We start from the raw sequence: 15,000 nt of genomic DNA on the forward strand, positions 1-15,000 counted from the left end.
ACCACTACAACCACCACCACCACCATCACCACCTCCTCCTCCTCCTCCTCCTCCTCCTCCTCCTCCTCCTCCTGGTTCTTCGTACTGCCATCTCTCACTTCCCATGGCCCCTTACACCTGCCGTTGATCGAGTACAGGTAAGGAGAACACCTGGGCACGTAAAGGAGGAGGAGGAGGAGGAGGAGGAGGAGGAGGAGGAGGAGGAGGAGGAGAGTTGCAGGTGCCGTCTAGTATATTAAATCAAGAAATAACGTGCTTCTTTTTCTTACATAACTGTAAAGATTCCAACTCCCTTTAAAAATATACAATAAAAAATCAAGCTTCTCAAACAATAAATATATATAAAGACTATTCTTTTCTATTACTGAGTTTGTTGTAGTGACTCTTATTATAATACAAGGAAAATGAGCCTAAGGAAAATTTCAAGCGACAAATAGGCCTACACCTGACAAACTGAGTGAATAAATGATAAGAAGATTTAATTCTATCTTTAAACACGTCCATTAAAATAAAAGAGTGAGAGAGAAAGAGAGAGAGAGAGAGAGAGAGAGAGAGAGAGAGAGAGAGAGAGAGAGAGAAGGGGAGCAAACTTTCCTTTACGACCAAAATAAAACCAAAGTACGCCCCTCCCTCTCCCCCTTTCCCTTTCCTTTCTTTCCCTCCCCTCCCACAACCCTCCCTTCATGCAGTGCTTCCTAATGCAGTCCTCCTCCTCCTCCTCCTCCTCCTCTTCCACCACCACTGCAGCCGCCACACTCCCAACATTTATGAGAAAACCATCATTTATAAGAAAAACGAGGGAAAAACGAGAACTTGAGGGGAAAAAGGGAAAACTAACATTGATGTTTGTGAGGGAAAATGTACTATTGATATTTTACGAGGAAAAGTCACATTTATGAGATATTAGTTATAGTTTGTGAGAAAATTAGGGTTTATAATGAGAAATAATGAATTAACTATAGTAGGACCCAATGATAAAAGTAGTAGTAGTAGTAGTAGTAGTAGTAGTAGTAGTAGTAGTAGTAGTAGTAGTAGTAGTAGTAGTAGCAGCAGCAGCAGCAGCAGCAGCAGCAGCAGCAGCAGCAGCACCAGCACCAGCAGCACCACCACCACCAGTAGCACCAGCAGCAGCACCAGCACCAGCAGCAGCAGCAGTAGTAGTAGTAGTAGTAGTAGTAGTAGTAGTAGTAGTAGTAGTAGTAGTAGTAGTAGTAGTAGTAGTAGTAGTAGTAGTAGTAGTTAGGGAAGCGGTGGATAAAGTGGTGAACGTGGGATTAGGCCATGCGTAGGTTCGAATCCCACCACATACCGCTTTGAAGCTATGCCATTTGTCGAACGGTTTAAAGTTACCTACATGTCACCATGATACCCAGGTTCTAGGTGGTTACACCAAAGATGCGTTTGGATGGTGATATGGCCCCTAATATGGGTACCACTATAAATAAAATTGCCTGCACCACTAATGGGCGGAAGCTGAACAGCGTTTCCCACATATACTCTTCAAGTATGCATACATGCGCTATAGGCCATGACAAAAAAAAAGTAGTAGTAGTAGCAGTAGTAGTATAAGTAGTAGTAGTAGTAGTAGTAGTAGTAGTAGTAGTAGTAGTAGTAGTAGTAGTAGTAGTAGTAGCAACAAAAATAAAATCGAATCATCTTTTCTTATGATCACAAAAAGGTAATGGCTGAGATGAGAAAAAGAGAAAAGGAGGAAGAGAAGAAAGAAGAAACGGAGAAAAGAAGGAAAAAAAGAAAAGAGGGAAGGAAAAGAGGAAGGCAACATAAGGCAGTGCATGAGGGAAGGAAAATAAAAAAGAAAGAGAGAGAGAGAGAGAGAGAGACAAAAAAGGAACAAAGGAGAAGGAAGAGGAGGAAGAGGAAGAGGAGGAGGAGAGAAAGGTCAATAATGTATCGGGAGGAAGATAAAATAGAAGAGAACACAAAGACGGAGAGACTAAAAAAGATAAGTCAAACGAGACACACACACAAAGAGAGAGAGAGAGACAGACGAGACGGAGAGACAGAAAGAGACATAGAAAGACAGAAGAAAAGGAAGCAACAAATTAAAAAGAGTTCGGAGAAGTGAAGAAAGGAAAAGAAAAATAAATAAGAAGGAAAGAGCACGAGGAGGAAGGAAGGAAAGAAGGAAAAACCAGCATTACAAGAGAAAAAAAGAGAAAGAGAACCACAGAAGAGAAAAGAGATGATCGAAACGAAATAAATGAAAAGAAATGAAGGAAATTACGTGCGAGAGAGAGAGAGAGAGAGAGAGAGAGAGAGAGAGCCAGAGAGAGAGAGAGAGAGAGAGAGAGACCAGGTGCCATACTAAGATGAATAGGTGAGAGAGAGAGAGAGAGAGAGAGAGAGAGAGAGAGAGAGAGAGAGAGAGAGAGAGAGAGAGAGAGAGAGGAGGGAAAGGAAGGGAGGAATAGAAAACGTAAGGGAGAAAATGGGAGAGAAGTGTCGAGAGTCGAGAGGGAGAGAGCTGGAGTGAGAAACGCAGGAGAGGGAGAGGGAAGGGAGAGAAAAAGGGGAGGGAACTGAGGGAGCTAAGGGATACAGAGGGGAAGTGAGGGAGGGAAGTGAGGAGTTGTAGGGGAAGGAAGGGGAGGTAATAGGGAAGCAACAGGACTTATTGAAACGGAAGCAATTCATTTTCCTTCCTCCCTATGTGTGACAATACGTCTAAATTTGGCACAGATAAACCCAATAATACGGGATACCTTGCGTCCCTACACACACACACACACACACACACACACACACACACACACACACACACACACGAGGTGCCGACCCTTGCACTATCTGGCACTACTGTCAGCAGCATGTGGCAACACTGCACGTATTGGTAAAACATATTTCGAATGGAGGAGGAGGATGCTGGAGTGTCGCAAATTTGTTCACCTCACCCCAAAACTTTTCGCTCGCAGGAATGGCCAAATCACACGGGTTATTTCCTCTGCTGATAACTGATCCAATAGAAAAAAAAGGAAGAGTAACAGTAATAAAACAGGAATAAAACAATGGTGGTAAAGTTTCCGGCCCAAGTTCCTTCTGTTTCCCCGCAAAAAGTCACTTCATTATCTAAAACTGGTGTGAGTTGGCATGGCTTACAAACACAGAGCTTTTCAACGCCGCTGCCTCAAACAACACGCGGCTCTGCATTCCCACACACCCATGCGTCTCATTGCGAGTACTTTAGGCTTTACTGGAAGCTTATGTGATATTTCAATAGCTTTCGTGACGCCAGTGATAGTTTAGCAATGACAAGAACTCTGCATCGTCAATAGGAAAAATAAAAACAGCTTCGAAAACCTCATCGTGATCTTTGAAAATAAGTGAGGTTTAGCTGGAAGCTCTTCTGGTATTAATAGTTTGCATGATGCCAGTGATATTTTAACAATGACGAGGTTTCTGCATCGTCAGTAGGGAGAAACAGCTTCCTGAATCTCACCACTCATCTCTGTGATCTTTGAAAATTACTGACTTTTTACTGGAAGCTCTTTTGGTATTAATAGTTTTCAAGATGCCATTGGTAGTCTAATAATGACAAGGTTTCTGCACCGTCAGTAAGGAGAAACAGCTTCCTGAACCTCACTATTCATCTCTGTGATCTTTAAAAATACTCCTAATCAGAACCGTAGCTTAAACTTGAATTGAAAACCCGACAAGTTGAACGTTTAACACACGCACACCGAACACTGCTTCCTTACAAAGGCGCATAGGGGAGAGATGAAAGAGAACAAACATTATCAACACTTACCTTTTGTAATACAGATTCGGTTAGTTTTTCCCTGTTTATTATTTTTATGGCCACTCGTTTCCCCGACACACACTGCACTCCAAGCTTCACCAGTCCTGTAAAGAGAGAGAGAGGGGGGAAATTAAGCTTAACTTCTAGCTGGTGGGGAAAAAAGCTTAAAGAAGAAGTGGGGAGTCCTCGTGTTCTTTGTCTGCGTCGTGTTAGGCGGGGCTGGGAAGGCAATGAAGTGAGATGGAGGGGGAGGTTGTGTGGTTGTGTTAACTTTCTGGTTTCCTTGGTTCTCCTTGGATTATCTGAGGAAGGAGTTTGTCTTCTGCCACTTTGGTTCTGTTATTTGAAAGTTCTGGAGGATGTGAGCTTTAATCCTTTCATGTTATCACTTTAATCTTATCACTATAGAATGTTGGAAATGTAGGATACTTTCAGTGATGTAGTTAAAATAAATTACTTATCCATTAGTTTTTATTTGTGTATTCTGATGATAAGAGACAATTCAAAAGTATATGGAACAAAAATTTACCTCTACCTAGTTTATCCTTAACAGTTAATCTTGGTTAATTTGAATAACAAGAGGTAATTTTAAAGTATTTCAATAGTGTGTGTGTGTGTGTGTGTGTGTGTGTGTGTGTGTGTGTGTGTGTGTGTGTGTGTGTGTGTGTATATATATATGCCGGAGGGCGTGCACCTCAATTTGCTCCCTCTTCTCCCCTACAGGAGGAAATGTGAGGTGAGGGGAGTGATCACAGGTCGTGCTGAGGGAGAAAGAAGCCCTTCATGAACTCTCCCCCTCTCCCTCCCTCCCTCTCCCTAGCTGTTTATCGCCCTCCTCCTCTCCCTGTCCCCTACGACCAGGAAGTAAGGCCACCCCGGTACGTAATGGGCTGTTCAGGTCGTAATTGGCTGGTTGGATGGAGAGAGGAGGCGGTGAGGTGGCAGCAGAAGGCGGTGACGAAGGGTAAACAACGCACGATCACCTCTGTTTGTCTCCTGAAGGAACTGAGTCTCACCTTCATAACTTAAATGAACACTGATTTGTTTTTTCTTCCTATTTATTGAGCTCATTGTAAATCAACCTTAAATTAACACCACGTCAGTTCTGCTTCCTATTTCAAGAGCTGAATTAACGTCACCTTCAGAAGTTAAAAGGACACTGACTTGTTTTGCCTTTCTATTCAATGAGCTAACAGACAAAAGTTGATTCAGTGTAGTCATAGTAGTAGTAGTAGTAGTAGTAGTAGTAGTAGTAGTAGTAGTAGTAGTAGTAGTAGTAGTAGAACGAATAACAACAAAACATGACAAACATGAACAACTACAACACCACCTCCACCACCACCACCACCACCACACGAGGAACATGCTGGAAGAGAGGCGGGACACGGCGAGGGCTGCGAAAGGACATGTTGGGAGGCAAGAGGCTAATGCGAAGGAGGCTGAGGAGATGCAACCCTGATAGAAGAGAGAGAGAGAGAGAGAGAGAGAGAGAGCAGAGAGCGTCACGAAGGACACTGAGGATCTGACGAGAACCCTCAAGAATCACAGGTCAATGAACAATATAAAAGAAAACGGAGATGAGTTAGGAGGCACTGAAAAAAAGGCTAGAGAAAGAAAGAATACACGTGTTAATTGAGAGCACGAGAGGAAAATGGGAAGAAAAAAGGCAAATAGCACGTGTACAGGTGATATGACCTAAGCAGAGGTCACAATGGGGAGAGAAAGGCTGCAGTGACCTGTATTTACATAGCATTTACCTAGTTTTTGCTTCGTCAGGAGGCGTGGTATGGCTTCCCCCAACGCCCGGTGACTCATCAGAACAGAGTGAGAGAGGTGGAGGGGGCTGGGGAGCGTTTGGGTTTGGTGGCGCGGGGGCGTGGGAAGGCGCGCTCTAAGTGGGATCAAAACTAGAAGAGGTCTGAATTCTCTTCCCTTAGTGTTGAGAGGCGCGGCCCATGGTGGGTCTGGTCGTGTGTTAAGGTTTCAAGATCATTGGTTTCTTTATCGGATTCTTGTTTCATGTTTCGTTTTTTTAGTTCAGTTTACACGTGAACGAAATAAATTCAAAGCCGAACGAATGATTACCTTATTTTCTTGACTCTTGTGTATGTAACTTTTTTCCTTTTCGAGTTTTTATCAGTTAATTTCATATCCTTAGTCTATTATGAGATACAGAGTTGCTAGAGTTTTTTTTCTTTTTTATTTGCCTGTTAATAGTTAACTAAATCTTCCTCTCCTCTCTCTCTCTCTCTCTCTCTCTCTCTCTCTCTCTCTCTCTCTCTCTCTCTCTCTCGGTCTAGGTGAATTCTAAAAGCAAATTGCGGTCTTAGTATCAACGGTGGCCAGGTAACGCGTGTGTATGTGTGTGTGTGTGTGTGTGTGTGTTCGGCGGGGCGGTGTTGCGGTCGAGTATTGATCACATAGGCGGGGACTTCCTGCCCTCAACACGCGGCGGACTCCTCCCTCTCCCTGTCCCTCTCACTCTCCCTCTCACCCAGCCCTTCCTTTCTTCCCTCCACGTTGGTTTGTCTCAGACGCCCACTGGGAGTAGCCACCAACCGCCAGCTTCGCCTCCTTCAGACCGCTCGATGCACGTCACCTGAGATTTCTACCGATTTTTGCTCCCGTGGAAGTGTTTGCCTAAGTGACGCGGCGCTTAAAGGACTGCAGGTGAAGGTCGCGCGAGGGTCACCTGTCATACCTGTCCTACCTGTCCCACCTGTCTCGTCTGGCTCACCTGTGCACGTGTAGGTACTCAGGTGAAGATTAGGAAGTGGCTTGGTGAGGTTAAATGCACTGCAAGTTTGTTTTTTAAGTATTGCGGAAGGAAGAACGGGGAAATTAGACGTTCTTGGCTTCACTAGTTGGTTATAATGATGATGATGACTGTAATGATGAGAAACGAGAGAGAGAGAGTAAGAGGAAGATAGCGAAGAAATAACTTTAAAAGATAAGCATGAAGAGGAAAGGAAGAATAAAGGAAAGGGAATGATAAAAGATAGGGAAGTAACAATAGTCGATAAGGAAGAAGAGAAGAAGGATAAAGAAGAAGGAGAGAGGAAGATAGCAAAATAGTAACATAAGAAGATAAGAAAGGAGAGAAAATGAAAGACAAACATAAAAAGCAATTAAGATGATGGCAATAACGAGGAAGAGAAGAAAGAGGAAGTTGTAACACAAGATAAAGAAGTAATAGAAGAATAAACGTTAATAACAATGACCAAAATTATGAAAATAATGATAATGACGATGGCAATGATATAAGATGACAGAGAGAGAGAGAGAGAGAGAGAGAGAGAGAGAGATATCCCACTCACACAAGTTTCATGATCTCTCTCTCTCTCTCTCTCTCTCTCTCTCTCTCTCTCTCTCTCTCTCTCTCTTCCCGCCATAAAAAGTCTGAAATATTATTAGTATTGGTCCAGAGCGTCTCGTCTTCGGTTCTTCGGTTCTTCGGTTCCTAGTCCTGGAATGGGAATGGGCGGCGTTCCTTTGTTCCTGAACGCAGCGGGGCGAGCGGAACAGACTCACACGTGGCCGACAGAATGGGAAGCAATTCGATAATGTAAGTAGTGGTGGTGGTGGTAGTGGTGGTGGTGGTGGTGGTGGTGATGGTGGTAGTGGTGGTCGTGGTGATGGTGGTCCTACTCCCTCTCTCCCTCCCTCTCTTCCTCCTCCTCTTCCTCTACTTCTAATAACCTTAATTTCCTCTACAGGTGACGAGGGGCGGCTCCAGTTCCCCTCTGCACGTCCCCTCACCCTTACCTCTCTCTCTCTCTCTCTCTCTCTCTCTCTCTCTCTCTCTCTCTGTTCCCTCACCCTCCTTCCCCTTCAGTCATAAACACCAGGTGCCAGGACTCACTGTGTACTCTCTCTCTCTCTCTCTCTCTCTCTCTCTCTCTCTCTCTCTCTCTCTCTCTCTCTTCTCCTTTCATGGTCTACTTTATCTATATTTGCCTTATTATTTTGCATTTTTTTTCATTTTCTCTTCGTTCTCGTCTCCTTTTCCTCCTTTTCTGTTCCGTTACTTGTATCCTTCCGTCTTTTCCTACTCCACTTTTCGATTTCTCCTTTCTGTTTTCTATTTTCTTTACCTTCCTCCTCCCCATCCTCCTCCTCCTCCTTCTTCTTCTTCTCCTTCTCCTTCTCCTATTCACCTTCAAGATTCTCCCAATTTTAACTGCATGGGTCTGGAAGCGTCAGGGCGTGCAAAGAGGCCCTACTGATGAAGCTATCCTACTCTCCCCTCTCCCTACTCTCCCCTCTCCCTCTCTTTCTGATCCTCCTCTATTGGTTCTCACTCCCCTCATCCTCAACCTCTTCTCTCTCTTCTCTCTAGTTCTCTTTCGTCTCCCCTTTCACTCTTCAAACCTTCCTTTCTTTTCACTCTCCTCATCTCCCCCTTATTCTCTTCTTCACTTCAATGAGCATTACCCTTCTCTCTCTCTCTCTCTCTCTCTCTCTCTCTCTCTCTCTCTCTCTCTCTCTCTCTCTCTCTCTCTAGTTTTCTTTCCTAGACTAGTAAAGCTACTGTCACTTCTCTCCCTCCTGTGTGTCTCTACTTTGTCCATTTGTCTTCCTCTTTGTCTCAGGATGGTGTGGTGTGCTGTGGTGGTGCAGTGGTGCGTTGTTGTGGTGTTATGGTGAGGTGCATGTGTGGTGGTGGTATGTGGCATCTGTTGATTCGATCCCCTTTCGTTTGTTCGTTTGAGTGTGTGTGTGTGTGTGTGTGTGTGTGTGTGTGTGTGTGTGTGTGTGTGTGTGTAATGGGGAAGGCGACTGGTGTTGTTCCATATCACTTCCTCTCCTTTTTTTTTCTCCTCTATATTTTTCCCGGTTACCATCCCTTCTATCTCTCCCAGCCATCGAGTATCCAGCGGTCTGTTCTCCTCCTCCTCCACACCCGCCAATTCTCAGCCACATTTCCACATCCAGAGCCCCACAAACACATCTATGGGTCGGGGTCTTCCACCCTACGAGGCAATGCCATTCCATGCTGGGCAAATATTTGTGGAAACCTGGTTCGCCCTCTGTGTGTGTGTGTGTGTGTGTGTGTGTGTGTGTGTGTGTGTGTGTGTGTGTGTGTGTGTGTGTGTAAGGTTTATTTTGAGTGAGGTGAGAGGTAAGGAAGGAGAGGAGGAGGGAGGAGAGAGGAGAGAGAGAGAGAGAGAGAGAGAGAGAGAGAGAGAGAGAGAGAGAGAGAGAGAGAGAGAGAGAGAGAGAGAGAGAGAGAGAGAGAGAGAGAGAGAGACGCAGACAAACACACAAACAAAAATAGATAAACAGACAGACAAACAGACAGACAGATAGACAGACAGTTAGAGAGACACAAAAGAGATAGACAGATTGACAGACACACACAGGAAGAGAGAGAAAGACATACAGACAGCATAAAAGTTAAATAAAGACGAAGAGAGACAGAAAAATGACAAGACACACACACACACACACACACACACACACACACACACACACACACACACACACACACACACAAATAGTAACTCTGGAAAAAGGAAAAATTATAGAAAGCTTATCCTTTAAGATGAATAGAGGTAGACGAGGAAGGGAAGAAAAACCAACTAAAGGAGGAAGAATTAAGGGAGGAAGAGGGGAGAGGAAAAGAAGAGGCGAGGGGAAGATAAAAAAAATACTAGGGAATGAGAAATAACAGCGGATAAAGGAAGGGGGAAGTAGAGATGAGGAGGAGGAGGAGGAAGAGGAGAAGGAGGAGGAGGAGGGGGAGAATAGTTATGAATGGTAAGAAGGGAAAAATATACGAAAAGGAGGAAAAGAGAGAGAAAAAGAGTGAGAGAGAGAGAGAGAGAGAGAGAGAGAGAGAGAGAGAGAGAGAGAACAAAGAAAGGAAGGAATAAAACGCAAATGACAAAAATCGAAAGGAGTGGAAGTAAATCAATGCGAATAGGAGGAAAAGAACAAATAAAGCGAAAAAGAGAAGAAAGGTGGATAAGAGAGAAAATAGGAATAAATTTGGAATACGAAGAAGAGGAAAGACGAGAAAATAAAAGAGTAAAAGTGAGCGAAGAATTTCACCAAAAAACTGAAGTGAAACGGAGAAGCAGAGAGTGAATAGGAAGAAGAGAAGTGAAGAGATAAGAACGATAAGAGGTGAAGATAAAAAACAGGAAGAGGAAGAGAAGGAGAGGGGAGACAGAATAGGAAGAAAGAAAGGAGAAGATAGATAAAACAATAACACTGCAAAAAAAATGAGAAAGGAACAAGAGAAAGAGGAGATAAAAGAGGAGAATGAAGAAGATGGAAAGAAAAAATCTGAAGGACATCGACGAATACAGAAAGAAAAGAAAAAGAAGAAAAAAAAGGAGAACAAGAGATTCCAGAAGAAAGATTGGAGAGAAGGAGGACGAAGAGGAGGAGGAGGAGGACCAGGAGAACAATTACAAGGACGAAGAAGAGGAAGAGGAGGAGGAGGAAGAAGAAGAAGACGAGGATGAGGACAAAAGAGAACAAGAAGGACGTGAACAAAGAGAAGAACGAACAGGAGAAAAAAGAAAAAAGAGAAGGAGGAGGAAGAGAAGGAGGAGGAAAAAGGAAGAGAAAAAGAAGAAAGACTTACATAATAATGAGGAAGGATAGAAGGAACAGGAAAACGGGAAAAGAACAAGGAAAAAAAAGATAAACAAGAAGAAACAAAAAGGAAAAGAAAAAGAGGGAAAAAAGAGGAGGAAGAGAAGAGAAGAAGGAGGAGGAGGAGAAGAGGACAATGAAGAAGAAAGAAAAGGAAAAAAGGAGAAAGAAGAGACAAAAGAAGAAAGACAACAAGACAAGACAACTCAAAGACTAAAAAAGGGAGGAAAAAAAGGGAAAGAAAGGAAAGAAGGGCTAAGATCGTCGTAATCCCTGTTGTTCATTAAAAAAGTTTCCTGCTAAGGGGGGCTAAGGGGCTGAACTCCCCAATAAGTAGCCGTGTGGAGCTGCCAGGCCCTTCAAATTACCTGGTTGATAGCATAGGTGGGCCGTGTGAGTGTGTGTGTGTGTGTGTGTGTGTGTGTGTGTGTGTGTGTGTGTGTGTGTGTGTGTGTGTGTGTGTGTGTGTGTGTGTGTGTGTATGTGTGAGTGTAATATCGTTTGTTTGTTTGTATGATGGTTTAAGAATAGTGGCTGGTTCCTCTATACTTTCTTTAAACTGGACTCATACACACACACACACGCACGCAAGCACAGAGACACACACACACACACACACACACACACACACACACACACACACACACACACACACACACACACACACACACACACACAAACACACACAAACACACACGCTCGCTCACAGAAATGGCGAAACTGAATACACAAACACACACACACACACACACACACACACACACACACACACACACACCGTGTAGTGTAGTGGTTAGCACGCTCGACTCACAATCGAAAGGGCCGGGTTCAAGTCCCGGGAAGCGGCGAGGCAAATGGGCAAGCCTCTTAATGTGTAGCCCCTGTTTACCTAGCAGTAAATAGGTACGGGATGCAACTGGAGGGATTGTGGCCTCGCTTTCCCGGTGTGTGTTGTCTGTGATATGGTTTCAGTCCTACCTAAAGATCGGTCACTACGAGCTCTGAGCTTTATCCGTAGGGGAAGTCTGGCTAGGTAACCAGCAGACGATCGTGGTGAATAACAAATCAATAATAATGAGGAGGAGGTCAACATATAAACGAAACAAACATAATAACACACAAACAAACAGATAAACATTAAAAGTGAGCGAGGAGGAAATTATCAAGGACAGGAAGCAAGAAAATAAAATGCAATGAAAATTATTTGACCTTGTTACGAGTTGGCAGGAGTGCGAGAGCAAAAATAGACGTTTAATTACTAGCTGTCAACCCCTCTCGAAGACAGCGCCATGAGGAGGAGGAGGAGGAGGAGGACGAGGACGAGGAAGAGGAGTAGGAGGGGAGAGTAGGAAGATGTGAAACATGAGGACACGTACGAATGAAAGGGGAGAAAAAAGGAGGAGGAGGAGGAGGAGGGGGGAGGGGAAAGGAAGATGAGAAACACGTACGAATGAAAGGAAAGAAACAGGAATCGGAGGAAGAAGAGGGGATAAAAAGAGGAGGAGGAGGAGGAGGAGGAGGAGGAGGAGGAGGAGGAGGAGGAGAAGGAGGAGGAGGAGGAGGAAAAGAAGGAAGAAATCTGTACCACCGCCACTTGTATTCAACGACTAAATTTGGAAGGTAACTTGACCCACTTTCTCTCTCTCTCTCTCTCTCTCTCTCTCTCTCTCTCTCTCTCTCTCTCTCTGAAAAAGTAAGAGAGAGCCAGTAAGTCACTCACTTACTCACAAATCTTAACTCCTATTCATAACTAACTTCTAAAATCCATACAGTCAAAAATAGACAGATAGATAAACAGATAGAGAGATAGGTAAGATAGATAGATAGATAGATAGATAGATAGATAGATAGGTAGGTAGATAGTAAGTAAATAGGTAAGTAGGTATATAGGTAAATAGATAAGTAGATACACAGGTAGATAGATAGATAGATAGATAGATAGATAGATAGTTAGAAAGAAATAGATAAATAAATAGATAAATAGATAGATAAATAGATAGACACATAGGTCGGTAGGTAGACTGGTAGATAGATAGATAGATAGAGAGACAAATAGATAGAAAGATAGATAGATAGATACACACAATCACACATACATACATGAATAGATATTTCATTGACAACAGTTTACAATAATAACATGTAAAAGCACCCAGTCAGACAGTCAGTCAATCAATCAGTCAGTCAGTCAGTAAATCAGTCAGTCCGTCAAGTCATCTCTGCCCTGCTCTACACCAGTCAATATCCATCTTCTACCCTGGGACTGAAAAAAAATATAGAAAAAACACATAATAAATAAAAAACAAAGGAGCATCGTGGCCAAAAGGAATGCTATGATTGTTTTTCGATGCCAGGAGGAGTAAGGGCGTACACACCGACCGAGGGAAGGAGGGACTCTCGCCTTTCTGACAGGGTAACGTATAGGTAAAAGTCTGTGGGCATGTTGCGTTGATTTGCATTAGTGGAATTGATCTTTTTAACCCGATTTCAGAGTCCAGTGGAAACCGTGACATTCCAGTGACGTCATGAGGAAAAAAACGGAGGGAAAAAGGGAAAAAAAAGGGGAAAATACAGGAGTAATGACCCTAATTTCCAGGCTAATGAATATAGAGTTGTGGAGTGATTAGATTTTCGATGATAAGTGATTGAGTGATTAACTTCTTCAGTACCATGACACGTTTTTATATTCATTCTGCTTTATACAGCTTCAGAAACTTATGTGGGGTTTAAAATAGTGAAGACTCTGGCTATTAATCTTTTAACCTCCATAGAACCTTCCTAATGTAAATAAAAATCGTCTAATCACACCCAAAACTCAAGGTAAAAATGCATCTCAGTATTAAAGGGGTTAACGGAAGGGGGTTAATTATTGTTACTATTAGTTGTTATTTGCGTTGTTTAGATGAGGTTAGTGAGACAATCATATCATTATTTGTCCCTCACAGAAAGTAAAGAAATCTGAAGTAAAAATAACGAAGAAAGAAAAGGAAAAGGAAAAGGATTAAAGAGAAATAGTACAAAACATAATAACTTTCATACTTTTCATATAAGGTGACGCAAAAAAAACGTAAAAAATATGAATAATCAGTCCAGCTCTCCCTTGCCGTTGTGTTTAGTGATGTTATTAATGTCAAAACACGAATGACTGATGTGTGGTGAGTACAAACAGCCGTGTGTGTGTGTGTGTGTGTGTGTGTGTGTGTGTGTGTGTGTGTGTGTGTGTGTGTGTGTGTGTGTGTGTGTGTGTGTGGGGGCGTGTAACTTTTAAAATGCATTTATTATTTGCATTCACAACATCAAATAAAAAATATACAGAACAATTAAGCAATGTTGACTAAGCATTGTGTTGCCAGTATGTACCCTTGTGTTGCGAGCCCGTGTGCCTGTGTGTGTGTGTGTGTGTGTGTGTGTGTGTGTGTGTGTGTGTGTGTGTGTGTGTGTGTTACATGTGTTGTGTTTTCGTTCATACACACACCCACATGCTCACAGACACACACACACACACACACACACACACACACACACACACACACACACACACACACACACACACACACACACACACACACACACACCAATATCGCGTACCAAAACACCAAAACCGAACAAACTTGGCAATCATTTCTTTCATAACGTACAGGGCGCCATGACTGTCTAGACACACACACACACACACATACACACAGTCACACACACACACACACCATCACACGTACACAACACTGTCATGACCTTAACGTGTCCTTTGTGACCTAAAATTCTAGGTCATGAGGTCGCAGAAGGAGGAGAAGAGGAGGAGAGGGAAGAAAGGAGAGAGAGAGAGAGAGAAGAAGCACGGTGCGATAGTTCAATAGACATCAATGAGGAGAAGAGATGGAGGAGGAGAAGGAGGAGGAGTAGGAGGAGAAAGAAGAGTAGCAGGAAGAGGAAGAGGCAAAAGATCTTATTCATAGTTTATAAAGACTTTCTTGTGCACACTATTGATCCGAAATAATATACCTCATCCTCTTCCTCCTCCTCCTCCTCCTCCTCCTCCTCCTCCTCTTCCTTCTCCTCCTTTTCTTCTACCTCTCTTTCTCCCTTTTTCCCTCCACTGAGTTCTCCCTTCTCCTTCTACCTTCTAATTTACCTACACCTCCTCCTCCTCCTCCTCCTCCTCCTCCTCCTCCTCCTCCTCCTCCTCCTCCTCCTTCCTACTCAATCTTTCCCTCCAAGTCACGGCAAGGTAGAAAGGTACACACGAAAGGCACTAATCTCCCACACACACACACACACACACACACACACACACACACACACACACAGAGAGAGAGAGAGAGAGAGAGAGAGAGCACAGCACATTTTCCACCAAACATTTCTCTTATTAGCGGTATTAGATCTCTCTCTCCCTCTCCCTCTCCCTCTCTCTCTCTCTCTCTCTCTCTCTCTCTCTCTCTCTCTCTCTCTCTCTCTCTCTCTCTCTCTCTCTCTCTCTCTCTCTCTCTCTCTCTCTCTCTCTCTCTCTCTCTCTCTCTCTCTCTCTCTCTCTCTCTCTCTCTCTCTCTCTCTCTCTGTCTCCATACGTACTCGTCCCGCCCCAATACAAGTTGGAGCGCTAAGAAACTTCATTAAATGTAAATCCGGGGAACGCACTGTCT

General features: G+C 43.5%; 1 protein-coding gene across 1 annotated transcript in view; it reads right to left on the minus strand.

Annotated features, from left to right (window-relative positions):
• Positions 1-15,000, minus strand: part of LOC123510626 (serine/threonine-protein kinase BRSK2-like) — a 168,040-nt gene that overhangs the window by 115,056 nt on the left and 37,984 nt on the right. Inside the window, 1 exon segment of the mRNA XM_045265911.1 lies at positions 3,767-3,861. Within this exon segment, the coding sequence (XP_045121846.1) occupies positions 3,767-3,861 (95 nt within the window).

The sequence above is a fragment of the Portunus trituberculatus genome, chromosome 29 (assembly GCF_017591435.1).
Source record: "Portunus trituberculatus isolate SZX2019 chromosome 29, ASM1759143v1, whole genome shotgun sequence".
Lineage (NCBI taxonomy): Eukaryota > Metazoa > Arthropoda > Malacostraca > Decapoda > Portunidae > Portunus > Portunus trituberculatus.